At 48.0% G+C, this 27,023-nt stretch overlaps 2 protein-coding genes across 5 annotated transcripts in view; one reads left to right on the top strand and one right to left on the bottom strand.

Moving 5' to 3' along the window:
- ERC1 (ELKS/RAB6-interacting/CAST family member 1) overlaps positions 1–7,066 on the top strand; it is a 292,584-nt gene extending 285,518 nt beyond the window's left edge. For all 4 annotated transcript variants that reach the window (XM_052667563.1, XM_052667564.1, XM_052667567.1 and 1 more), the window contains one exon: positions 278–7,066. In XM_052667563.1, coding sequence (XP_052523523.1) covers positions 278–415 — 138 coding nt within the window. In that variant the 3' untranslated portion in view covers positions 416–7,066. The remainder of the gene's footprint in view (positions 1–277) is intronic.
- Positions 1–27,023, bottom strand: part of NINJ2 (ninjurin 2) — a 508,566-nt gene that overhangs the window by 472,406 nt on the left and 9,137 nt on the right. The gene's annotated exons all lie outside the window — the stretch shown is intronic.

The raw sequence follows: 27,023 nt of genomic DNA, 5'->3' as shown, positions 1-27,023 counted from the left end.
GTACAGTTGCTTTCAGAGAAACATTCTACAAAGGAAGCTTTGCAGATATTAATCGTAAAACAATCTATTGAGGAGTAGCTAAGGCACTTAGTTTTCCCATGGTGACCCGGCTTTAACTGGGAGCACACGCTGCTTGGTGCATTCTGCTAGCTGCCTCCCTGAAGCTGGTGTTTTAGCTTAGAGCTGAGCCTGCTAGGCAGAACTCATTGTGTTGTGAACGTGTGTAACAGCAAAGTTAACAGCAAAGAATGACTGTAGTCGTGTGTGTTTCTTGCAGCTTCGTGACGAGTTAGAAAAGGGCGAGAAGGAAAGCGCAGAGCTGCAAGAGTTTGCCAACGCCATTTTACAGCAGATAGCAGATCACTGCCCTGACATCCTGGAGCAAGTCGTCAATGCACTCGAGGAGTCGTCATGACCTCGGCTGCTGGCCCCGCTGGAGCAGCACACCAACGGCCCAGCCCAGTCAGTCCAAGGAGCCATGAGAGTGGAGAGGAATGTGAAAGACAGAAAATGGAACAGAAACTTCTGGTGCACTTTTTGCAAGGAAAACAAAAACAAACAAAAACAAACACCTCTAAAAACTACAGGCTCTCTAGGTTCTTCCAGTCTATGATTAATCAGTCATGCTTATGTTCATCTTCTCACTGCCTTTCTACTTTAGCATCCAGTTCCCTGCTGACTTGTCAGTATTGGACTTTTGGATACAGCTAAGCAGAGCTCTTCTGAGTCTCCTGATCAAAGAGGGGATCCACTGAATACAAGAAGTTCTAGTTCTTCGTGAGGTTGCAGATGGGTAGCCCTTGCCTTTCATTCATTTATTGCTTTTTTTTTTTTTCTCATAAAAGCTGAAAGCCTCTATTTCATAGTGCTAAAAATTAAACTTGAGTATGCTCTGATTACGGCTCACAAATGGCCAGCATCAGCTAGCTAGCTCAGGTCTCACTGCCTGTCTCAATGTTCCTTACATTCTTAAATAACATAGAGATGAAAGAAAGGTTTCCTTATTACGTTCTGTGAGTGTCTTAATCTAGCAGCTGGGAAACCAGGTAGGCATGCTGGTACTTTCTTTTACTTAGCATTAATTTTTATTGTTCACTGATTTGACTCTGAAGTGCTGAGTGGGGCATATTTTCAGATAACAGTTTTTGTCTTTTGGCTCTTCATTTTTTTAGCTGAGTTCTTCATAGAGTCACCTAAATTCTTATTTTATAGAAAGATCTCCCCCTTCAAACAGGTGTGATCAGCAAGTCAGCTCCCAGGTTTAACTTGTATAGTTTGCCCATTGCTAATTTTTCAGGCTGTAGGCTTGTAAACACCAGCTGCCATCAGAATAGTCTTAGGCATTTTGTACATAACCAAATTGCATCATTTAGCTTAAAAATATAATTTTAAAACTAATTTAGGTAAATTAGCAACACAGTTCTTACTATAATTATGAATTAATTTATTTGGGGTTAGTTTAGGTTGACAAGGAATTAGTTTGAGTTCAGAGCAAGAACCTGTTCTTATAAAGAAGAGCATCTCTGCTGGAGTTGGCACCCAGTTGAGTAGATAGGTATAAAATCACAGCTTTAGCTAAACCAGTGCAATTCTTAGAGGCCTTCATCTTGCTCCCATCCATCTTTGTTGCTCATTAAAGCCCCTGCTGATAGGTAATATGACCTGAAATAGCAGGTTGGTTTGTCGTGGTAGCAATTCAGAACCCTATTTTATGAGTAGGACTTGGGTGTTCATTCTTGGGCTCTGCATTAAAGAGGACACATTTTTTTTCCTGGCTACCAATGGTTATATGCATCTGGGGGCATCTGCAGGACAGAACCATTTAACGTGTCCCCGTGTACTCCTTAAAGGAGTTTTTCCCCTTTAGCTTTCTCATATTACTTAAGAAAACAGGGGGAGGGGAAAAGGAGACCAAATAGCAACGCAGCAGGCGATGAAATCTTGGTTTTCTAGTTACCAGCTAATTATAAGCCCTCTGACTCCTGCAGCCATTGCTGTAACTCTGATTTTACAAGTTCTAGAAACATCAGCTGACCACAGTGTCCATCCATCGTCTGTCTCTCAGTAAACTTCCCATTCAGAGCCTCCCATTCAGAGTTTAATTCCATCTGACTTACTACATTTTGAGCTTAATCACTAAACTGTTACGCTAAACAAAATGTTTCAAACCCTTTCAGAAGAACTGGATTTCCTACATCGTTCAAATTGGTAGCATAACTCACCTGTAGGTCTTCCACACCTTATTTTTACTCTTTGAAATGACTGATTGCTTCTAATAGAAAGGAGGTCAGCAAAAGTTTCCATGAGGGAAAGTGTACCATCTTCTTTTCAACCAGTGAAAAGTGGGCAAAGCTGAAAACGTATACATCTGTGGAATATATTGGAAACTAACTAATTTGAAATGAATGAATCATACCCTAATTCATTCTACTGTGATGATTCAGAAGAAGCAACTGTATCCATAGCCATGTCGTCTGCTGGGTAGAAATACCTAGGTCTCCAAAGAAGGGATGGCTCGCACCTTCTCCATCTTTCGAACTGACAGTGCTTTACAAATCAGGAAATGTAACTTTAGTTCTCAGTATAGCATTAGCCTGTGTCCAAAGACTTTTGTTTGTTTTGTTTTTGTGGTTTTTTTTTTTTTCTCATGTAAGAGGAGAGTAATGGGAACCTGAATGTTTGCAAGGGGGAAATACCGGAAGGCATGTAGACAGTGACTGTACATACCACTGAGCCATGCCTCATACCAGAACCACCCCTTTGGTCCTATTATTTGAGTCAGCACGTTTTGATAGGAGCTGTTGTTTTGAAATCTTTCCTCTTGCTTTTACTTCATCACCCCTAATTACTCACTCAAGGAATTTAATGCTGCCTGTAAAACCATCAGGGCCATCAGCCTAACATCATCACACTGCCACCACCACTCCTGACTATCTCATTAACTTATATGGTCAAATCTCCAGCTGCCCTGGTTCCCTGCTGTAAAACAATCCCTCTTCTGTGAGAAGCTGTGGAATTTCCCTTATCGATGGTTCAAATGACTCCTGCTTGTAAACCTCTTACTGAGATGTCCCTTGATAGTGTTCCTGCTGCAGGGGAAGGGGGAGGGATGAGAGCAAGGGGTGGTCATTTCTGGCTGTTATTTCAATTCCATCTGTGTGCTGCGTTGCCCATACATCACAGGAAAGCTCTGAGTTTCGGCACTGGTTCCTTTGCGTCTTTAACTTAGCTGCCAGCCTGAGGCTGTGTTTCTTGGCTGCAAAGTGCCTCAGCAAAGGCATGATGCTGTCTGTGGGACCCATGCATCTGAAACCAGGTGAATCTCGCTGTTTATGCATCTCCTGGTGACTTCCTTGAAAGGGTTTATCAAAAACTAGGCCAGTTTTCATACCAGCCATTTGGTGTTCTGTCTGCGAGCCACATGCTTGCTGTTCTTCCCAGCGGGATTATTGGGCCACTGCAAGTGTTCTTAACTACTGTTATCTTCTTGGGCTTCTAGACTTGCAACTTAAACACTGATCTTAGACCTCAGTGAAGTAGTTTCAGGGAGAGAGCAGATCTCAGTTGGGAACAGACTTGATCCAACTTGATCTCCACTGAACTATTTCAAATAATCTCTCTCATCCTGTGTAGATACAGATCTTGTTGTGGCAAATAGTTTGAAGAACTGTGTGATCTGGGAGATGCTGCTGGCTGTGATTTAATGCAGAGTGTGGCCTGCAAAAGCTTTTCTTCTTGTTTATATGGAGTGCCACAACATTGGCCTTAGGGTAATCAATAGATTTGGTGATCATTGTCCATCAAGAAACCACCCATTGGGCACATGGCAGAAAATTCGTACAAGAGTACTTGCCATGATGCTCCTCCAGTTGTCTAACTCTCTCCAATTCCTCTGCTATCTTACATCCAGGTGTCAGCAGCCAGGAAGATGCAGTTTCCTTGTGCAACAGTTCCACAGTACAGCAGTTCTGGGAAATTCTGGGGCCCCTCCTGCCTCCTGGCTTCCTGTCCAGATCCCAGTGAGCCTGGGGAAACTTACTTGTTCTTCTTTCTAATGAAGTTCCATTTGCTGCAGGAGTTGTGAAAGTCTTGATTACTTTGTTGGTTGTTTTTTTTTTCTTCCAATATGTCATTTGTAGAGAAACTAGTAGATGTAAGGACCCGAGGATCTGCCTATAGAAAATTAAATAATTTTTTGCTAGGTTTCAGCTGAAAAACAGCTCAAGCCTGTAGTCCAGGTATAGAGTAAAAGCTGACATCCCAACCATGCTTGCTGATGATATCCATGAGTCCAAGCACATATTTTCTTCTGAATCAAGCCTCATTTAAAACACTAAAAGGACATTACAACACTAGAGTTGCAGTGTGAGAACATTAGCACTATTTGTGATTGGAAGAAGATTTGGCTGGAGTGCTCCCAAACAAAACTCTAAGCTTCTGCTATTATTTCTCACTTTGACTGCCTTTAACCAGCTTTCCCTTTAGAAAATGCCAAACTCTGGAGCATCCAGTTTTTGCCAAGTCCAGTGGATGGAAGGCGAAAGTCATGCAATGCACAAACTGTATGTGCTGTTTCCAGTTGCGCTGCTGAAATATACCTTCTCTATCAGATTTGCTGACTTTGTGGGTCTCAGTATTTTATACAAGGGAGCACTGATCTCATAGTTCTTATATGCCTAACCCTGTTTTTTTAACCAAAGGGGCTCCTATTTTTGTTTGTCCTCTAATTCCCACCCATTCTGCTGCTAAAGCTCAATTTGTTGGGAAATTTCTACGGCTGATAACAGGTTAACAGAGTTGAGTCCCCACTCCTGGACTAATTGCCAGTTGTTGCCACTGAAGGGCTCTTTACAAAGGATGTAGAGAGCCATGCACTGATACCATTGCAAAAAAAATATTTCACTACGTAAGTCACACGCGCATCTCTCGATGACACCGATAAAATAAAAAGGGAAATAGTACAATCAAGGCATCTGATGTTAAAAGCTCTACTCAGCTCAACGTCTGCACTGGAACGGGGAAATGGGGAGGAAGCAGAAGGCAATGGATAACTAACACTGCCCCAGTGAAGCTGGTGGGGTAGAAGGGTCAGGCGGAGGGTGTCCGGCGCTGCTGGCGAGAGCACCCTGCCAATCAGTCTCGTCAGCATGGCAAAAAGAATGAGTGTCGGGGGGGATTTTTAAGCAAAATTACGTTTTTAATTGTTTCTTCCACATAAATGGAAGGAACCTTATACAACGGCAAATCCTTCTGAACAAAATGGCTGCGTCCACTGACTTTTTTAAAAAGAAAAACTGTTTCAAAACTTTTTAGTGTCAAAAGCATAAACACAGAAATCCTGACTTTTTTCCAGTGTGTGTGGTGAGTGCTGTAACCCTGTCATCAGTATCTCTCCTGACTTTTTCAGGGGCGTTTTTTCCTGTTTTGTTTTCTGCTTGTTGATATTGTCTGTGTGGTCCTAAGGCTGGGGCAGTTACCAACAATGTGTGTCTGTTGTCGGATTAAAAAAAGATAGTAGTAGAACTGAAAAAGATGTGTTTTAAAAATATATAAAAAATAAATTTCATCAAAAGGAATTCAAGTAATGAAACAACAAAGCCGTGACTCCTCCTCTCAGGACTGTATGGAAAAGGATTTGTGGGCTTATAATTATAACCAGTTGCCCTTTGCAGGCTTTTGAGGTCCAGGAGGCTTGGCCTCATTGGAAATGTTATGAACTATGTGTTGTAAATTCCTGCTTTCCCACTTTTAGACTGTACATGCCTCGTGTAGAAATGGGCAGAAAGAAAGGGGATTTTGGAGATCGGTCTTTTCTGGTATCATCGGGTGTCCCCTACAATGTGAACCATTGATGTAAATGGACCAGATTGTTTGGCCAACATGCAAGAGCCACGTGGAAGTGTAGTTTGGCTGTAGGCATGTGGGTCTATTTTCAGAGCTGCTTAGAAGGAACAACGTGAGGATAAACTGGCATGTTAACATTAAAAAAAAGCCCACACATTTTGCTTGACCTGGGATACTAGGTGAAGAACATCGTTAAATGAATGTATTTTTTCTTTCAAAGTTAATTAGCATGTGCTATTTATCCTCATTTTGCACTTCCTGTTTGGATCTTAATGAAGTAGATCAATTTTGCTTTTATATGCGCCTTGGTTTCTCGGTGCTTTGTTGGGTTCGTTGCTCAAAACATTATTTTTTCAATTTGGGCTGACAAAAAAAAAGGATTTCTTGATCCATCGTATGTAATCTCTTTTTTTATAAAACACGGTCATCAACTAAAATCCAAATCTGAAGCTAAATTGTACAAGTAGGCATCTTTCCTTCGATCTCCGTGGGCACGGCCAGGCCTCAGACCCTGTGAGATACAGGCTGCCCTCAGCCCTCAGCAGCACATGGCAGCAGCCTGGCTCAGGGCGCCTGCACTGGGCCCGTCCTGAAATGTTTATTACAGTACATCTGGGGAAGTTGTGGTGGCAAATGCCTTTATCTGTTCAGATTCTGAAGGAGGATGAAAAATGGGACCATGAACGGGGAAATAACTTCTAGTGCTAGTCTAACGTGCTGCTCTGAGCTCACTAGAATAGCACGTTGCTGTTTTCCTCCAAGTCAGTACATAATGAGGGCCCCACTCCAGGTTCTGGCTCACCAAGTGTTTGGGGGCAATCCAGAGGATTGCCCTAAGGGTTAAAAAAACCGCGGTGGGATGGGATACTCCATCCTCTCTGCAGACATGGATCCCTCATTTGCTTTGGAAGAGATGTGTTGCACTTTAGTGGAGGGGGAGAAAGGCTTTGGGTATGGGATCTGGTGTACTTGGATTCCTTTTGGAAATAGCAGCGGGAGACATTGATGTCCGTGATGCAAGTGCGCACGCTGCCTTCAACTTGTATGTGTTTTATTGCTGGAGTCATGTTACTGACAGGATAATGAAATTGCAAAGAAAATGTGTTATATTCAACTTTGCCTTGATAATATAAACACTTTGTTCTTTTTTTTTTTTTTTTTTCTTCTTTTTTTTATTCACAGACTAAGTTCATCAGGAAATTATAAAATTATTTAAAAGTTCTGTGCCATTGTCTTTCATTTTCAGTGAATCCCAGTGTGTCCCTCCCAGTGCCCTCACTGCACATGACCAAGTCAGAGGACCGGGTGGCTGCATGGTTGTTCCTTGAGACCAGGCTTGGGGTCATACCCACTCCCCCTCCATTGCTTTTGGGGCTGTCCTGTGACCTTGGCAGGGTGGGTGGGCACAGGTCAAGTTGCTGCAAGATGAATGTGAGTGAGCACTGTTGTAGGGGTGTCCCCCATGCCTTGGGATCACACCAGCCAAATATGTGGAGATGAAGCAACTATGTTTACAGTGAGCCATTCCCTTTGTCTCTCTCTCACCTGTTTTCCAAATAAACACGACTCCAAGGTTGCTAACGAGTGATTGAATCCCAGATACACATTCAGCACTGAGCCTATTTCAGAATCGAGTCATATAGACTTGGAAAGACTTGAAGTGCAAAGGCCAGCAAGGCTGCCTCACACAGCATGCTGTCCATGAGTTCTGAGCACAAGTCCTGTCCCCAGAGCACCCTCAGACACTGCAGGGCTGCAGCTTGTCACCAGGGGTGGCCTGTGCCCCCTGCAGCGCTGGAGGAAACGGGTTCAACCCGGTGTTCTGCTTCCAGCTGCATTTTGAAGACGCAGGAGATTGCCTGAGTAATGTCACTATAAAATCTCATTTTTCTCGCATTTCTTAACTGCTCTAAAAGAGAATAGTGTTGCAAAACCAGGTCCCAGTGGTAGAACAATGTCCATTTTAAATGCGCTCCACCAGATTCTCTGCAGCTATCCCAAAGCCCTGGGAGATGACTTCCCTACATCAGGACAATTTCTAATGAATTTCACTTGTAAAGCCTCTCTGTTTCTTCCCTCTTTTGTCTGTCCACACAGCAGATTTTTCTCTGGGACGTTCTACTGGCCATGTCCCTTCTGCTCACTGTAGATTTATCATTTTGAGGGGCTCTTCAGACCCCAACTAACTGCTTCTGTGGGGATGACCTCATACACTACAGCAAAAAGCCCCCTGCGCTCAGGGCCTGCAGAGTCCCTTCCCTCTGCTAATTGAATCTCTATCACTTGGTCTTCAATCAAACGCATAAAGCTGCATGTGGAAAAAGGATACACAGGGATTAAGGGTCTCCGGAGCTTTGAGAGGAAGAACCCATTGGCCTTTCGGTGCCTAGTCTGCTTTGTGTTCGGGTGAGCGTCTGGCCAGGAAAGGGCCTTCATGATTCCAATCAGGCCAGGGTGTGCCTGACTTACAGGGGAGCCCAGATGAGCTGAATGAAACCACATGCCACATAAATTTAACTGATTGCTGTACAATGATGGGCTGGCAAGTGGGCCCAGTGTGTCCCATCCCAGGACAAGCATGGGGCAAGGAGGTGTGGGCAGCAGGGCTGTGGGCCTGCAGGGCTCTGCTGGGCCAGCTGCTCGGCAAGCTGCTTGCTGTGTCCCTGCAGGCAGGCTCCTGTTCGGGATGGCCCCTAACAACAATGCTGATTGTGCCACAGAGCAAAGATGCCAAATCCCTTTTGTGCATTTGTGCTTCAGGTTACATGTCATGGGTTGTGCAGTAAAACGCAACAAGGCATCTAAATAAAATTGTCCGTGTTGACTGCTGTTAGTGAGACAAAAAGCAGGCGAGGCCACAGTGGAGATGGAAAATGATCAGCCCCGTGATCAAATACACACAGAATGTTTTACAGTGTTTTCCTCTCTCACTTGGTGTGCATTGCAAAGGTGGGTTAGAGTGCAAGGGGCCTCACAGAGCAGCCTCACATCTCCATGCATCTTCCTGAGGAGTGTGACACTTGCCCCTGTCTCATCTCTAAATTAAACCGGTCAGGGAAACTGCTGAAACCACCTCAGAGAGCAATCAATGTGTTTTGGAGCTCCTGTTTCCAACAGCGTTTGTGCTGCCTTGGTTCATTTTGCTTATGCAGATTGATGCTACAGAGACACATCAGCTGCACTGCGCATGTGCAGGATTACCCAAAACAGTCATTGCAAACAAATTGCCTGAGCTAATGAGGTGATCTGCATTTGGCTAGTGACCCTTAGGTTGGGGCTTTGAGATATCCACTCTTCTCACTGGGCTTCAGGATGTTTAAAAATCATGGGCCAATGGCCAAAATCTGCCTTTTGCTGTCTCAAAAGGCCCTAAAACTAAAGAAAGAGAGCACTCCTCAAGAAAGCAAACGCATTGTAGCTGCACATAATAAACACAATTGTTAAAAAAAAAATTCCTTGTCAAGCAGAGAGAGACAAACATCTTCTGAATACACTGATGATCCATCCGACCGGAGAGCCAGCTGGGCCCTGCAAGAGCCCTGGGCTCTGCTGCTACAGCCAGTGGTTCTGGGGCTTAAAATCTGGGTGCTTCTAAGCGTGTAATCAGTCGCATTTGCCAAAACTATTACAATTGCAAACACTAGCACAGTACTGGATGAGTCACCAAGAAGTTAAATATTAGGCCCAGGATCCACAGTCCTTTCACATGTCACTCCATTCACGGGAACTCAGTTCCCGAAATGTCTGCAGATGCAAAACTCGTGACACAGCAAGTTACGTCACTTGGTTTCCTTCTGTGTTGGGAAAAAGGAAGGGCTGCTGACCCAGCTTGGAGCCCCTCCTGAAAAGATTTTTACTCAGCTAGAGTAAACCCTTCATTTTCTGTAATGGCTCACCGTTTGGAGAACCACGAGCCTTGGAATGTATATGAACACTCTTAAACTCTGCTATATAACACATGGAAAATGTCTTTAGCTTCAGACAATGCATCATCTGTAGCCCAACACACTGACACACATGTGTACGTGTATCTCTGTGCATCTGTGTACATCTGTGCAAAAGAATATGTACTTATATACATACATCTGCACACTGGAAATCGTGTTTAAAGGATACTAAGCTTGCAATGCCAAAGGTCTGGAAATTAGAAAATACATGACTCCATGTCTGATGGGTCTATGATGGAATTTTTGGTCATGCATTTAGACAACCAAATTTCAAAGAATGATAGAATCATTTGAGTTGGAAAGGACTCTAAAAGGCCATCTGGTCCAACCCCCCTGCAGTGAACAGGGACACCCACAGCTAGATCAGGTTGCTCAGAGTTCCATCCAGCCTGACTTTGAGTGTCTCTAGAGATGAGGCATCCATCCATTTTTCTTCTGGACTTTCCTTCATTATATGTGCAGGATGAACTGATTTATTCAAACCAGCAATTACATAAGCCTCAGCACTGAGGTTATCTGTGCTTTTCCCAAGGCCACCAGTTCTGCATTGCAAGCCTCTCGTTACTTTGATTCTGTAAATTGTCCCTCACATCAGTGACCTACGACCCCAACACGCTGCCCCTATAAGGAATTGCCTCAGAGAAAGAATTGCCATATTTTTCAAGAGACATAAATTCAAATCTGCTTTGTCTTGAGTCCTAGAAGAATCAGATCCTGACATTTGGGAAGACCCAGACTTCAAATTCCACAGCTCACAAGTGTCTAGAGCACGGGATTTAGTCTGGCAGAGTATATAAAAATATATCAACCAGATCCAGAGCTGAAATGGGGATCATCTCTCTTTTTCTTAGGTCAGTGAGAAAAATCTTTCTATTCTGGGGCTATATGCATCAAGCACCTACTTGTGTGCTTTGCACAGCTTAGTTTTGTAAGTGTAAAAATGTGATCTAATTCCCATTAGCCACACACCTGTACATGTCCAAGCCTTCAGCCTGTGTTGGCACTTGTCTCCTGCTCTTGGCTGAGCTGTCTGACTCTCCTCCACCAAATAGGTGCCAGGGATGTGCAAGGCCACAAATCCCCCGCAACTCAGCAGCTCACAACGTGAGCACCCCTGATCCTACCCCACAACTGGGCTGAGGGCAGCCTGCACACAGGCACCTCTGTACGCTTGGGTCTTTGAACCTGAACTGCCCCCACCTGGTTTCTATTACCAGAACCCTCCTATAGGAGGTAAGTCATCTGAGGCTGTGAGGTAGTTAAAGACTTAGCAGGGCAGGGGGGAGATCCAGTTTGAAGTTAACGTGAAGGAGTAGTGATGGTCTTCCTCTGTTCTTCCTGTCTCTGGTGGTGATTGTTGAAGTTTGAGCAAAGGTGTGACTATCAGGGATACTCTGAATTACTGCTCCTGAACTCAGGGTACGCACTGATGCCCCTTGCTGTAGTCAAGGAGCACAGTGTGGCTTCGGGGCTGTTTGCTCTTCAAGCTGCTGCCGTGTGAAGTGCAGCCAGGCCATGGCAACGCCTACCTGAGCCAGCATGCTGTTTGCAGGAGGGCATTTTGTGCATCACTTACCATGGAACAGATCAAACACATGAGCTCAAGAACACTGTCACTCCACCATGGCTAGGCAGCCTGGACATTTCCAGCAGTCACTTGATATTAGACATGAAACCCTCCCTAGGTCACTTTCAGCAGCAGATCCCATTCCATTCTTAGGAGATAGCATTGTGTTGGGTTATCGTGAGTGGGGATGAATGCAAGGCTTTGGCCAAAGCATGCCGCTTGTGTCTGGCTCTGCCTATCCTGGGCAGTGCACAGCTGGGGCAGACCATCTTCCTTAGAGGCTGCCGTTCAGCACAAGATAGGAATCTCCCACTGAAGGTGGCAGTGAGATTGCTTGGCCCTCCTTTACCTTCCTTCCTTGCTGTTGTTGCTGCTTTTTTGTTTAATGCTTTCTAGTAGCCTGCAGCTGAAGTGGTAGCAGAGGAATTAATGGGCCTGCATGCAGCTTGGCTCCATTCCCAAGATGTCCTTTTTGTCCACGGTGAATATTCATGTTTTTGCAATCTCAGGGCTCCCAGAAGAGTAAAATGGACAAGAATAAGTGAGGAGTCATGCTGCTATTTTGATTCTCTGAATAGGAGTAGGACTTACAACAGAGAAATGTATGGACAAACAGGAATTTCAGCTGAGGATGATATACAGCCGTGGCAAGGCCTTCCTGCTTGGAAGCTAACTCACTTCCAATTTTTTAGTACTGTCAGCTTTCAGCGCATCTCAGAAAACAGTGCCTATTTTTTTACCTTATGCTTAACAGTTCTGCATTTCAATAAGGTGGTTTTGCTGGCTACTTTTGTTGGCCCACAAAGTTATCATCAGATGGATGTGGCAAACGGAGGAGCTGCAGGCCAGAGCAAGGGGTGTTACTGGTCCTCAAGACGGGAACCGAACTGCTCTGCCCACTCTGGCTTCTGCACGCTTTGGGATTGCTTTCTGTCACACAGTGCTGTGAGGTCACCAGGGCTTTTTGCAATGATTTGAGGCTGAGCTGGGCACGGTGACTTCAAGGTGGCAGTGGAAGGCTGCTCTGGGCCCTTATGGCTGGAGGCTTTCATTTGAACACAATGTGAGTGAAGCGATGACTCCTGAAAACAACAGCGGCAGCACAATTATTTATGTTCAGCTGTCAGAAGAGTAGATCAAAGCTATCTATAGAGCTGCAGACAACATCACCGCGGATGACCCAGAGGCTCCCTTTGTGTGAGGTGACAGACTGGAGCATGACTTCACTGGGAAACCAGTCTAAGGCCCACACAGCAAAGTCATCCCAGCTAACGCTGACCCAGAGCTTTTCTTTGCGTTTGCTTACAGCTGAGCAGCAACAGGATGACGCCGACTTTCCCTGTTTTTGTTTTTCTGGTAGGAGACCTTGTTCAGCACAACAATATCGCTTGCGCTCATCATTACATGTGCAGCCTTCAGATGCTATCTCAGCAAGTTCAGACACGGTGGAGACCTTTGAGCCGCGTGGCTGCGGGGTGTGTTGCAGCCTGGTGTTGTGTGGGATTGTTTTGGAACCCCATGGCCATGTGAGGAGTCAGAGTGGCAGTAATGGCTTCTTGCCCAGCTCAGAGCCAGACCTGAAGCTCTTCCTGCTGCTCAGGTATCTCAAAGCACATCCTCACTGAAGTGCTGACACTGTCAAATGCCAACAGGGAAGAACCAAGGAACTTTAAGAAAAGGTAAAGGGCAAACTGACAAAAGGAGAAATTAAAGCTCATCTTCTCCCTTGCCCTCACCAGGGCTCTGTCCACACCATCATGTGCAACTCAGTTCAGCAACTCAATCCAACAAAAAGGGCAAGAGAAGCCTGCAGGTTTAGCTGCCATGTGCAGGTTCCTGTAGCTCACTGACAATGAATGATGCGGTCACCCGTAATGCACAACTGTATGTATTCCTTAAGTACCAGCAGAGATAGATCTGGGCCCTTTGCACCCAACAGCTCACTCATTCTCTGCAGATCGCTGTGGACAGTTTATTCAAACTTCTACAGAATGGTTTATAGACCAACCACATCCTGAAGGTGTTAAACGAGACATCATAATCTTTCATGACGTTTGGTTCTTAAAATCACAGCTCTGGAAGTTCTGCAATGGAAAGAACATTTGCACTTTTGTACACTTGTATGTACAAAAAAAAAAAAAAAAAAGAATGCCAGCTCTCACTGCTGGAGAGAAGAAAAATGAAGCTTCATTGAACTGGAAAGCTTCAGAAATAAGAATGAAATGGGCTAAACAAAAAACCAAAAGCCTCCTGAGTGAAAACAAGGCCTTGTGCGTGACAGCAAATATCATGTTTAGGGGCATGAATCATGGGGCTTGGGGATTTTTTTCTTTGCAGGTGTGTGTGATTACAGTCACAGGATCTGCTGAAGCATTTAGTGAGTTTTGGCTTTACTTTTAGATGCCATGACCAGTGTCAAGCAGTGGGCGTTTTGTGTATCCTGGAGGATTCGTATCTCAAGCAGCAAATTCAGCTGTGATTTCTTAAGGAAGTTGACTAGAGAGAATATAGAGCACAAAAGCAATATAACTTAAGCCAAACAGGGCAACTCTGTCCTTGATTTTACCTTCACAAGCATATGTGGCTGCAATCTGAACTAAAACTTATTGGCTTATATGCCTTTAGCTCCTTATGTGCATAAACACACGCACGGGTACCTTCTCCTAATTGATCCCTTGAAATGTGCCAAATGAACAGCAGTATTTGCATGCAGCTCTTTGTCTGGTGCCTCAGCTCTTAGACCATGTTCAACACAACATCTGAGTGTCTGAAAAGAACCATTATCTGCCACGTGGTATCTTCCCCTTTCTTATCTTGTGGCTGTGCTGGTGCTTCAGTTATTATAATTTCCTTCTCTGCCTATTTTATGTGCTTTAATTCTGGTATTTGTGTAAGCCCATATATTACCGATGCTAAATATGTTTGTTTAAAAGCCACAATGTCTAAGAACTGTATTTATATTCCCTCTGGGCTTACACTGTGAAGGTGAGACTACTAACCAAAGAGATTTGTCATCAAAGGATGCTTTGCAGCCAACAAAACATAATAGCTTTCACACGAAGGTTTTATTGTCATTTGGTTTGTGAGCAGCAAAGCCGTGGAGGCCATCCCAAACCTGGCTTAAGCTCTGTAGTTCATCTCTGTGCTTTGTGGGACCCTAAAGTAAATCACAGAATAATATCACGTAATCACAAAGGTTGGAAAAGACCTCTAAGACCATCCAGTCCTGCTGACCCATCATCACCATGCCCACTAACTCATGTCCCTCAGTGTCGTATCTATCCTTTTCTTGACCACCTCCAGGGACAGTGACTCCACCACTTCCCTGAGGCAGGAAGCACACTGCGATTTCTCTGTCTCTATTCAGTGCTCATCCCAGGGCTGTATGAGCTCTGCCCACAGCAGTTGTGCACCCAGCAGGCACGCAGGGTGTCCCTCTGTGCTATGCCACCTTCCCTGTCCAGGCTCTGCCCGCTTCCCAAGCACCTCGGTGGCACCAGTCGCACCCTCCCAGCTTGGTGTTGTCAGCACATTCCCTGTCACCTGCCCCACCAGCAGCTTGTCACCCGCCCCAGAAGCCAGCTTGCATCACCCCGTGCCAGTGGCAACATGGAGAAGCAAGGGAGCAGCTGGGGAAGACAAGGGTACCCACTGATCTTCCAGTCATTTCCAGCACGCAGGTGGGAGATCCCTATGGAAAGGAAATGTCCCTGCAGTGTCAGGGCAGTGAACGCAAAGATGGGGTTGAAAACAACCACCATGGGCTGTGAGATGTGTCCTAGAGCCAGGCAGGTAGAGGGGTTGCCTCCATTAGCCCCAGTCTCAGCCTCTCCCCATTGGTGTGAACCCACTTGCTCGGCATGGTACATGGGAACAGACACAATGCACGGGCAGTGTGCTTCCTTCTCAATCTGCGGTTATTCTGCAGCGTTAATCGCAGTGGTTATCAGGAGACCAGTCCACTTTCTTGTTCCTGCTAAAGGAGAGAAGCCTACCTTGCTTTCAGAGGTAGAAATTATTGAAGAAAGTTTAAATGAGGGGACAAAGAAATTGTGAACGGAGGGGGCTGCTGCTGTGCCAGAGGGGTGCATGACAACAAACAGGAGCTGTGGGGTCCCATTTGCCTCTGGCAGAGCCTCATGGGACATCTCACTGGATTTATAGGACTTCAGCATCACATCACCGATCTTGATGCAGGACCCAGCAGGGAGGCAAACACTGCTGCCCCTGCTGAAGACAGTGGTGCAGTTGATACCACAGACCGTATTTAATTATGCTACGGAGCTCGTTACCACAGGAAGCAGCTGAGGCCAAGAATTAAGTAAGGCTTGAGGAAGGGATCAGCCATTTCAACAGACAACGAGAATATCCAGAGTTGTCATAACTCATGCCGATAAAAATTTTGGAGAGGATGTACAACTCTTCACCTTGGGGTCTAAGCCAAGCAGAAGAGACTGAGGGCCTTGGTGTGAGAGGAGCGGGACTGGGGCAGATTACCTCACCGTCTGACTATGGCCGGGGGCCTGAGCCCCCGCTAACCACGTAGCCCCGGGACTGCTAGGCTAGGGACATCTCCCATCTTCCTGGCTTGGGGACAGCATCCACCTGGCCAACGGGAGGGAGGGATGGGGTGAAACCTGACATGGTCCTGGTCACCCCTCGAGGTACCACAAGGACCTTCCCCTGGTGCCAAGCAGCACAGGGAGCTGATGGGACTCATGCGGAAGGCCGCTCCTGCTGGCAGGAGCTACTGGCTGGGGGCCACTGAGGAGGGCAGTTACACTTTAACTCACTGAGCCCCTGGAGCCTGCTGCTGGGAGTGTCGGTGTAATGATTAAAGCACTGATCGAGGCGGCATGAACTCTGCATGGTCTAGCTGCTGGGTTACGTGGTGGCAGCAAGTCACGGCTTCACACACTGCAGCCACCAGGTCCACCTGGGTATGACTGTCCTTCAAATCCCTGTGGCTCACAGAGAGGGTATCACTATTTGATTTCTACGTATTTTAGACCTAATAAATGGCTCAGCTCAGCCCTTCATACAGGGACGAGAGGAAGAAGAGAAAGGAGCTGAAAGGAAGAGGGTTGCCATAGGAGAAGCCCAGGAGCCCTTGCCCTGCCCTTCAGCCCGTGGAACTCAGCATCCAGAAATGCAGCTCCAGACTCTCAGTCCTGCTACGGGTGCCTGATAGGCCCAGCACAGCTGTGCTTCCCAGAGGAGGGGTAAACTGGACAGAGGACAGAAGGTAAACTGACCCAATAGCAGTGCAGCAGTGCCTGTGCAGGAGCCGCAGGCCACCGCACGAGGTTGGCAATGAGCATTACTGGCTGTTTCTGTTTGACCTCAGAGAAGTGCAGCCACCAGCAGCACCACCAGATGCAGGAATTACTTTCAGGGATACTTTGAGTGCATCACCAAGGTAAGGAAAAGCAAACACACATTGTGCAGTTGCTGCATTACCCTCTGTGCCAGTGCAGGGGAAGAGCGTGCTTGGGGCACCCATCTCTGCTGGCAGCAGCTTCTGTCCATGCTGTGGACTCCCTACTTGGCTCCCACCTCTGGTCAGTGCAGGGTGTCCGTGAGTCCAGTATGGATTTGACTAGGTGATGTCAGACCAGATGAATCCTGGTTTAAATGACCATGGGTGAAATTGTGCTCTGATGGTTAATGTTATACTTGGGTCTGGGAAAACTACTGCACAATCATAGCAATTAGAGCTGGAAATGATTCAAGTCATCTAATTTATTTCCTCTCTCCCCCCGCATTGTCTCTCCCAGGGATGGGGCAGTATGGTTCCCAACTACGTGTACCCCTGTGCTCTGTCCCATCCTGTCTCACTGACTCAAGGAGTAGAGCATCCACGTGTCCCTGTGGGAGACAATTCCACAGCTTGAAAGACGTCAACGTGAGAAAATGTTTCAGAAGTTTAGTCTATATTTCCTTTTGTGGAGTGCCACAAATTCTCAGGTCGTGAGCTTTACGCCTCAAGGAAACTGGCTGCTTCCCACGAAAGCAGTGGCTGGGAATAAGGTGGTGGTTTCCTTTCGAGTTTGCAGGGGCAGGTAGAGAACATGGGGTGGGTCAATGAAGGTTTTCACACCTGCAAGGCAGGTCAGATAAGGTAACCTGTCTGGAATGAACCCTCCTTTGGCAGAAGATGGAGATATATGTATTTTTTTCCATTTCCAGATGTATGTTCCATGAATTGCACCTTGACTCATGAAAGTCTCACTGCTGGAAATTTGTTCGGTTCCTTCAAATTCACCCCCTTTTAGCTTGCTCCTGTCACTGCCACTAAAACCACCACAGGAGTGTGGAGCTAATCAAAGGACAAAAAGCATCTGTTCTGGAGGAAGGAGTAGCAGAAACCCTTTGAAAGGTGACACGGAATGGGCATGGGGTTGGACTCCACTGCATGCAGAGAGGACTACGGGGAAATTTATTGTGCAGAGGCAATGGGGACAGAGTCAAAGAATCATTAAGGCTGGAAAGGACCTCTTATCTCATCCAGTCCAACTGCCAGTCCATCCCCACTATGCTCACTAACCATGTTTCTCAGTGCCACAGCCACATGGCTTTTGAACACGTCCAGGAACAGTGACTCCACTGCCACCCTGGGCAGCCTTTTCCAATGCATCACCACTCATCAGGGTAAGTTTTTCCTAACATCCAACCTGAACATCCCCTGGTACAACTTAAGGCCAGAAGCAACACCCAAAGGGATAAGAGCTTATGAGCACAACAAAAACTAGACTGGGACAACATCTACGTTATGAAAAGTCAGAGCCATATTACTTTCTGATGATAAGGTCTCCTGCTTCTGAAGAGGGCCTGACAGCACCACTATTATGGTAAAAAAAAAGGAGCAGCATGAAGATGACTGGAGCCATAGAAGTGCTTGTGCTCTCAGGGAGCTGCATTAAACAATTTTTTGCAATTGATCAGATGTAGCAGCATCCTTGGTGTGCCGTGACATGTCTCCCACCAACATTAGTCACAGCTGAGTCTCTGACTGTAAAGTTCAAACCACAACCAGTTCCAGTTGTGGACCAACTCATTATTAAATCAGTGAGTCTTAATCACATCATGACATCTTGCAAAGAACATCTGGATGACAACTGATGCTACATAGGAGTCCCTCCTGCTGGCAGTTGTTGCCCCTGGTGCCCAGTGAGGAGCAGCCCTGGCCACATTCACATGCCACTTCCATCTTCCCATGATGACCTGCAGTGGGTTGGTGTTCTGGATGAAGCACACTTGGGGGGAAATTAGATGAAAAGAAGGCAACCAACCACTCTCCTAGAAAGAAAATCGTTACAGATTATTTTGGCGGAGAAGACAATGTAAAGCCACAGGTAGTCTGCTCTCTTCACCCAACCCCACAAGGACCTGAGACCAACTCATCTATGGAAGTCCATTCTTCCTCATGGGTTACACCAAAACCAGCACGGGCATTCAATAATCCAAGATCTTTCTGAGTAAGCTTTTAAGCAGCATGTGTACTCAGTTCCATCTCTCTGTCCCTGCTGCTGGCTCTGCAGTGGTTCTGCTGTCCCCTCCTATCACCTCTAGCCCTGAGATATCATAGGACATGGATCAGTCCCAGCACTCCAGTGGCACAGTATCAGAGGCAGCGATGAGGACCCCAAGCCTTCTGACCCACTGTGGCCAGCTGCCCCTTGTCACACAACAGTGGAAATGCATGTCACTCGACAGAGCAAGCCACCTGCCACCATGCCCCAGGTTGCTCCTCCTCACACCTATAGTTGCCCCAAGGGGGACCTCACAGTTCAGTGGCTCCCCAGAGAGCCACATCTGCACTCTGAAGCCCAAACATGCAAAGCTGGAACTCTGACAGAGGAGCACCATAAAGCAGCTCCACCTTTGGATGGATAAAAGTTGGTACCCAACATTTCCTGCAGCCAGCTGCAATTTCAGGACAGCATTTCCCCTCTAATTAGTTGGCATTTGCTGTCCCAGCTATTATCTTCCTGGTTACGTACCACTGGAGACAATGGGTCCTTATTTCCTGCCACAAGCACCAGGTTACTGTTTACCTCCAGCTGCACCTCTTCTACCCCCCTGCTCACATTAAAAGAAAGTATCTCTAATGACTGCTGTAATGGGAATGGCTAGTTGTAAACTAAGACATGGAGAGCCTGCAATCAGTGGCACTGCATCCTGCGCCCCAGCCCTCACCTGCTCTTCTCCAAAAGCTCATGTGGGCGTTCCCACTGGGAACACACACAGATCCTTGGGGTTGTTTGCAAACAGATGCTTGTGCATGGATACGAGGCTGGAGCAGCACGATCCCAGCCTGGACCAGGTACCTCCCCAGTATGACTCCATCCTGATGCCCACCTGCACGTTGATGTGAGAGGCATGGGTCTGGCTTAGCTGCTCTGTGTACTTCGTGCCATGCTCTGGAGCTCCCACTGCACAGAGACTTTGGATTGCAGACATCATGGGGCCCTGAGATAGGGATCCCAGTGCAACAAGTGTAAATCCTGGCTTTGTGCAGCCATTGGGCTGCCACCCAGCTTGGAGGCCAGACAAATAACTCTGTGTATATGCTCACTTCCCAGCCACGCCAAGGGCTGAGCACCACACTCAGCGATTCCCATGTCAAGACACGGTGATCCCGCACATGCCCCTTGGCCACCCCTTGCTCCCATCAGGGCAAGACAGAATCTGGCAGTGAATCTGTCGAGTGTAATGGGCGCAGAGGCAGGGGAAAGTCCCTCGACGTGATGCCAGCGATGTGGGCACGGGGTGGCTTTGCCCGCTGGGAACCAGCCCCCCCGACAGCTTCACACTGCCCCGGCACCCGGTAGGTGAGGGGGGGGCGGCCGTCCGCGCCCCACGGCAAAAGCTGCGACCGCAGCGACCCGCGGGCGGCTCGGTGCCTCTGGGGAGTCTCCTCGTCCCACTCCACCACTCCGGGCCAGCGGCGCGGAGCTCCCCGCCGGCGGCGCCCCGGGTCCGGCCCCAACCCGCCGCCCGTCCCCTTCCCGCCGGCGGCGGCGGCGGTGCCCGCGGCGGGGCGGGCGCAGGGGGCGGGCGCGGGGCGGGGGGAGGCGGGGCGGAGGCGGCCGGAGCCCCCGGGATCCGCCGGCACCTCCCGGGCCCGGCACTCGCCGCCGCCAACTTCGGCCGGGAGTCGCCTTCGGAGCCGCCGATCTCGCAGCCCAGCGCCGCCGGGGAGGGCAGCGCCGGGAGCCGCCCCCCGCTCCCCTCTCGCTGCCGGCGGGGGCTCAGCGCGGCGCGGGGGCCGCGGTCCCGGGGCAGGTGCGTCCCCAAGCGGTCTCCGGCCGACGCGGCGGGGGGCGCGGGGCCCCGTGCCCGCCGCGGGCACCCGCTCACCTGCCGCCGCCGCCCGGGGACACGGCGCCGTGGAGATGCAGGTAGGAGGCGGCCCCGGCCGGCGGCGGGGCAGGGAGGAGGAGGAGGAGGAGAAGGAGGGCGGGGAGGGAGGCGTCCCGCTGCCGGGCGGCGCGGCTCCGCGGGCCGCTCCCGTCCCGTCCACGGCGAGAGGCGGCGCCGGGGGTCGCCGCGCTCCGGCAGCCTCGAGCGCGGCAGCGCCTCTCGCCGCCCGTCCTCGGCAGCCCCGCACGCTTCCCGACCCTCGGACGGACGCCGCTCCGCGCTGCTCCGGCGGCGGGGAAGGGTCCATCGGGGGGTGCCGAGCGGGGCGCGGGCTGCGGTCGGGCGGGGACCTTCGGCGCCCCTCGGCCCGGGCTCTGAGGGTCGGGGGAAAGGGCCGGGGGCCGCGGCGATGGGAGAGAGCCAGGCCGGCCCGGCCGGCCGCTTCTCAGTGATGCGACGGGCGGGACTGGCAAAGCAGGTGTACCCCGGTAAGGCGGGCGGTACTCCCAGAGGAGAAGGGGTGTTCCTCCTCGACGAGGTCCCGTGCCCTCCTGCGAGCCCCGTGCACACGCTGCCGTTCTGGCCCTCGTGCTCTCAATACGGCAGCGGGCCTCGACCCGGGCAGCAGCGCAGGAGGTCGTGTTCTTGCCCTGGAAACACGCTCCAGTAGCGATGGGGCTTCTGGTGTCATGGCACCAGGGTGCCAGCATAGCATGTATATAGTGCCCATAACAAGCACGCTGTTCTACGAAACTTGCTTTTCCTGAGAGTCGTAGTTCAGTACTTCTCTCATAATGGTACAGGCAAAAGAACTTCCCCCAATATATCCTTGTGTGCTGTGACGCGCTTTGCTGCCCCATGTTCTTCACGTTTTTCTTCTGCCACCAGTTGAGCATGCTTGTCATGTTCCCTCTGCAACCTTTTCCTGCCTCCTAATGCTCTCCAGCAGTGTTCACCATCACCCTTGCTCTTCTGTCTGCACCCACCTACTCACGTTTGTCTCCTTTCTGTGACAGAACAGTGCTCTTGCTCGCACATGGAGCAGTATTTATGTTCTTGCTTCATTTTCTTTGTAGCCAGTAACTGGTGTACATCCATCTTCAAGTGCATGTTTCTGACAGTGTGCCCTGCCACACTTCAGTGGTGCACAGGGGCTGTCTTTTGCCCCAGTATCTCCTCTCCTGACTGCTACACGCTGAATGTTCTTTCCTGCTGAGGTCTTTCTCAAAGGTCACAGGAGGGACAAAGTCCTCTTAAACCAGTGTCCCATCCATGGACACATGGATTTGTACAAACTTGGGTGCTGAAGTAGTTCAGATGGAGTTCTCTTCACGCATCCAAAACGTGGAATAAGCTACCATGTGTGGCAGCAAAGCTAGCCCAAGCACTTTTTTTTTTTTTTTTTTTCCTCCTTCTTTCGTGAAATCAGCCAAGTATATGAGGGGAAAAGCAAAAGGTTTGCTTGCCAGCTGAGGGTAGGAGGCAGAGTTGGACAGGAGAGCTGGCCACAGCCCAGCCATGGATTTCCTGAGCTCTCAGGCTGCATCGCTCACTCATACTCCTTGTCTAGGAGCGTCAGCAAGGGATTCCTTCCTTTTGGAAGTGAGTTTCTCCACAGCTCATTCGGTGACTTGGGGATTGGTTCACCTCTCCTCTTGGCAGCTGTGTCCTTTGCCCAGTCTCTATTGTATGCAAAGCTAAAATGTCCTTGTGTGTTACTGGCCTCCTTTCAGGGCATGCTGAAGCTGAAATTGTTGCTGCTGGCTTCCACCACTGAGGGTCTTCTCTCCCAGTCCCTTCCCTTCAAATCTGCAAAAATTCATGAGATTTGCTGAAAAAATTGAAGTCTTGGAAGTGCCGAGTCTAAAAAGTTTTATTTTCTGACTTTGTTTTAGGTGGTAAGTCATTGAAAAGTCTTTTCAAGACTTTTTCTTCAAAGACCAAAAAACAGCTTTTTAAAGAAAAATTCACATTTGTGTATACTGAAGTTTCCAGGAGTTTGGGCGCTTAGCAGGCAATCAAACATTGTGAAATTTAGAAACCCAAATAGATCAGTGGGATCACCTTCAGTGTTCTTTTTCTAGTCCAGTAGGCCTCTGTGTTCCTGGACTGCTTTAGATCTTAAGTCTTTTCTTTCGAAGTTGTCGGGCTTGGGTTTTGAGGCTTGCAGGGAAACCAGTCTTTTCTGAAAACTGCACTATTGCTCAGCTGAATGAATATAAATTGTTTCTGTTGAGAAAAACTTTTTTCCTAATGGCTGATCACAGTCCTGGTGAAAACCATTTCATCATTTGAAAATGAATTGGACGCACACACAAGAAGTGTTTCAGAAAGACTTTTAGGCACAGTAGTTCTTAAATCAGGACATGGATAGCCAAGGCATGTTGTCACGTACGATTGCCCAGTCCGTGTAAGTGATGTACTTCCACTTTTTTTACAGAGGAAGGGATGTTGGCTTGCTGGAAGAGGGATACAACTTCATTAACATTGAAGGTGGTGCAGAGGGGAGTCACGGGAGTTGTTCCTGGTCTGGAAACAATCCCTTCTAATGGGAGATTTAAGGAATGTGGACCTAAGCAGCGTTTCAGAGAGAAAACTGGGAGGTGGGTTGGTGTGATACCTGAGTGCATTCAGGGCTAGGAATTAGCTGGTACTCGAACAGCTTTTTGATTCAGGGAGAGAGCTGTGCACAGCAGTGTGTGGACGGATGTTTTGGCTATGTGCATTCACATTAGCACTAGGCAACATGTTTGACAGCCAGGTGATGAGCCATCGGAACAAACAGCCAAAGGAAACGTTAGCTCTTAAAGTCCTCAAATAAAAACTGAGTATCTGTTTGGAAGGCGTGCTTTATTTCATGAGTGGTGGAGCTGGCTGCAGAGATAGCTGGATGGAAACATACGTACAGAATCATGGCAGGACCGGGCCATGCGATCCATGCCCCTTCGAGCCTTGGTGTGCGGATTGACAAAGCTTACACAAATCTTTCTCTGCTGTGAGGGAGGCAGAGCAGCAGGGTCATTGAAAGCAGATTGCCGCTTCTCAGTGCAGCTGTCTTGCAAAGTAGGGATGCTCTCACGTCCCTTGTAATTACGCAGCCTTTCTTCACAGAAGCGCTTTGCAAGCCGAGACCGCTGTACGCTGTAGCCTGCCCGTCTGTGGGGATCCTTCACTTGTCCTTGGACGCTGTGAAACACGCCGTGGAGTTTGATGACTTGCAGTGAGGCTGCAGACAGCTGGAGGAAGGCAGTGCTGTGTATCCCCTCGAGTCCTCTGGGCCGGGAAGACTCAAGTTAAAATTTGGCTGAGTTTGCAAGACTTTAACTCCTTCTTCTTTCATTAAGTGTCACAAGCAATCACCAAACCTCTTCCTTCAAGCCCTTTTCCCTCAGCATGGTTGCTCAGCAGGGCTCTGGCACCACACCATCTCTGTGGCCTCCTTGCATTTTCTCTGGTACCTTCTGACTGCGCTCAGCCTCACATCTATCAGAGCTCGGCTGATGGGACTGCAGCCCACGCACACCTCCCTGGGGGACACAGCTCTGCTGTGGCCTACATGGAGGCACCTCTGCCTGTGGTTGCACCCTGCACATTTATTGGGGTGCCCTCCCCAGGCAGGCGGCAGGAGCTGTGTGAACCCTGTCTCTTCCCCTTGCTCTGTTTACCTGTCTATATTTAACTCCCTGGCTGGCTTCATCCCTCCAAAGCCAACCTGCTCTCTTGTGGCTGAGCTGCGGGTCTGGCTCTTGCTGCAGTGTTTCCTGGCGGCTTCGGGCCCGTGGTTTGCTGCTCAGTACTTCTCTCCAGCAGGCACTGGTTCTTTCTAGGTCCTGGGCAGCTCATCCTCCCTGCTTCTGGCTTTATTTTTAAGCCTGACTGTGCAAAAAAGGGACCTCAGAGCTCTCAGGCTGGAGGGTCTCTGTCATCTCCAGATGTTCTTTCTTGCTATGTATGTTGCAGTGGGCTTTGGGACATCTTCCTTTGTCCCCTTACAGCCTACAGCTGTTTTCATTCTGGCTGTGATCAATCCCAGAGGGATTCCCAACACGCTGAAGAGCTCCATGGCTGTCTCTGAAGGGTCTGTGCCTCTTGCAGCCCTGCTGGACTCGGTGTTGCTCTGTAGGTCCTTCCTGATGGATGTGTCTTCCTTACTTGCTTTGTCTGGAACTGAGCTTCCCTGGGCTGGCGCTGGTCCCAGTTTGTTTGGGAGCTTACCGATGTGTTCCTCGGCTTCTAAATAGCTGGCGAGAGGGCAAAGCCAAGGAGAGGAAGCACTCCTATTTCTGTTGGGTTGGGCAGAATTAACTTTCTGTAGAGTTTCAGAATCTGGTACAGTAAATATGGCCCAACCTGGCAGCCTTATTCATCTTCATAAAAACGGCAGGATCAGACCAGTAGTGTCCTGCATATCCCTGCAAAAGACCCTTAATTGATCTCTGCTTTTCTGGGCATGCCTGGTTGTCGTGTAGTTAATGCTGTGGTCTACCACATGAGAGAGATGGTTTGAATCCTGGCCTCCTCTGTCACTCTTTGAGCTAAGCCGGTGGCCTTCTGTTTAATGCCCTTGTATTCTGAGGAAGGGGATCGAAGGCCAAGGTTTTCAGCAGTGACTGGTGATTTGGGGCGTCCAGCTTGAAGTGCTGTCAAAGGTCTTGATTTTTTTTTTTTTTTTTCCAGGGTTCGGCTCATTCTGACACTTGGGCTGGCTTAAACAGTCTGGAATTGATTACTCAAAATGACGACTCAGTTTTGAAAGACTGTCTCAGGAGCTGGAATGGCATTAGGAAAAATGAAATCAGATAAAATAATACATTCTGTAGGTCTCTAGCAGGGATGCTCCAATAGGGTAAATCTTGCTTGAGTGGGCTTGAGTGCTCAGAGAATTTGTGGCACTGTTGCATGCATGGGCTCGAAAAAAGGGTTTTTGGATGTAATTTTTGTTTTTCATTAGGTCATAAAAAAGCTTGAAGGGTTTGATAGCTTTTCTCTTAGGAAAAGGAGAGTAGCATTGTATCTTTTATAGATAGATAGATAGAGATATATTTCTATATCAAGTTTATATGTAAAGTTTTTTTTATATATAAAGCTTAAGTTGTCGTTTTATTTTGAAGGATTTGGGAAGAACAGAGTGTACTTTTTCTAAGCTTTAGAGATGAAGGAGACTGTGAAGTTGTTGGATAGAGCATGTGTTTAGGCAATTTTTTTAAACATCATTAAGGGCAAAGGGTTAACAACAGTCATCCCAATACTGATACTTCAGAGTTCTCCCTAAATTTATCTTCCAGTTGTTCTCTTGGCTGTTTCAGTGTCATTGTTCCACAGAGTCCTGGAGAACTGTAGCACCTCTGTTACGTACAAGTCAGTTGTAAAGCAAATAAACCGAGCGTCTCCTTGCTTAGCTGCTAAAACCTTTCTGAGCTTTGTTACACATCAAAGAATGACGAGAAAAACGTGTGAGCCCGAGTACGCCATTAATAGGACATTTTTCAGAAAGTATCATTTTGTGGCTGTCAGGTTCATTAGTCTCTGGAGTGTTCCTAAGTACTTCAGAGTTGGCTGCAGTCATAAAAAACTGATACCGTGCAGAAGAAAATGAAGTTCCTTTTCTCCTTTTTTTACAGATAGAGCAGTTTAGAGATTGCCCGATTATGTTCTGCGGTACAGACTTGCTGTGATTACCATAAATATTGGATGTGGCAGAATGCTGGGTTTTGTTTAGTAAATATGTTGCCCTTATCATTTCTGTGTCACAGCTGGGATGCTTTGTGTACCCTGTGGCTGTCATCACTGTTGATTCTGCTCAGCCACGTGTACTAGAAAAAAACAACTGGAATTTTACAGCCCTGCACTGAGGGGATGCAGATATTCATGAGGTAGCCCCACTACCCTGCATGCTGTAGGAGAGACCTCTGGTTTTGAACCAGGATGTCACTTCTTGCTCCAGCACAGAACATGCACAAACCAGATTTCCCACTGACATCTGCTGCCCTGTGTGCGACTGCAGCTGTTGTTCCACCTGCAGAGCTTCGTGGCCCACCACGCAGGTAGAGCCGAGTTAGCGCTCGTGTGAATTACAACCAATTCCCTGTCACAGTTTCTCCTCTGTTTTTATAACTATTCCCCATTTCCATCTATTCTTAACAAGCTGTTTGGGAGTTTTGCCAAAGGACAAAATGAACTTCTAATAATTTTTTATTAATGGTGAGAAAGTTTTCAGCTGGGTGAGCTCGGTGAGCGCAGCGCTGTTTATGTGCATTTTTTATTGTGTCTGCTCAGGCTCTTTCAGCATCTCTGCTGCT

This window comes from Tympanuchus pallidicinctus, unplaced genomic scaffold, assembly GCF_026119805.1.
Source record: "Tympanuchus pallidicinctus isolate F22 unplaced genomic scaffold, pur_lepc_1.0 scaffold8, whole genome shotgun sequence".
Taxonomy (NCBI): Eukaryota; Metazoa; Chordata; class Aves; order Galliformes; family Phasianidae; genus Tympanuchus; species Tympanuchus pallidicinctus.
This window is presented reverse-complemented; position numbering and strand designations above follow the sequence as displayed.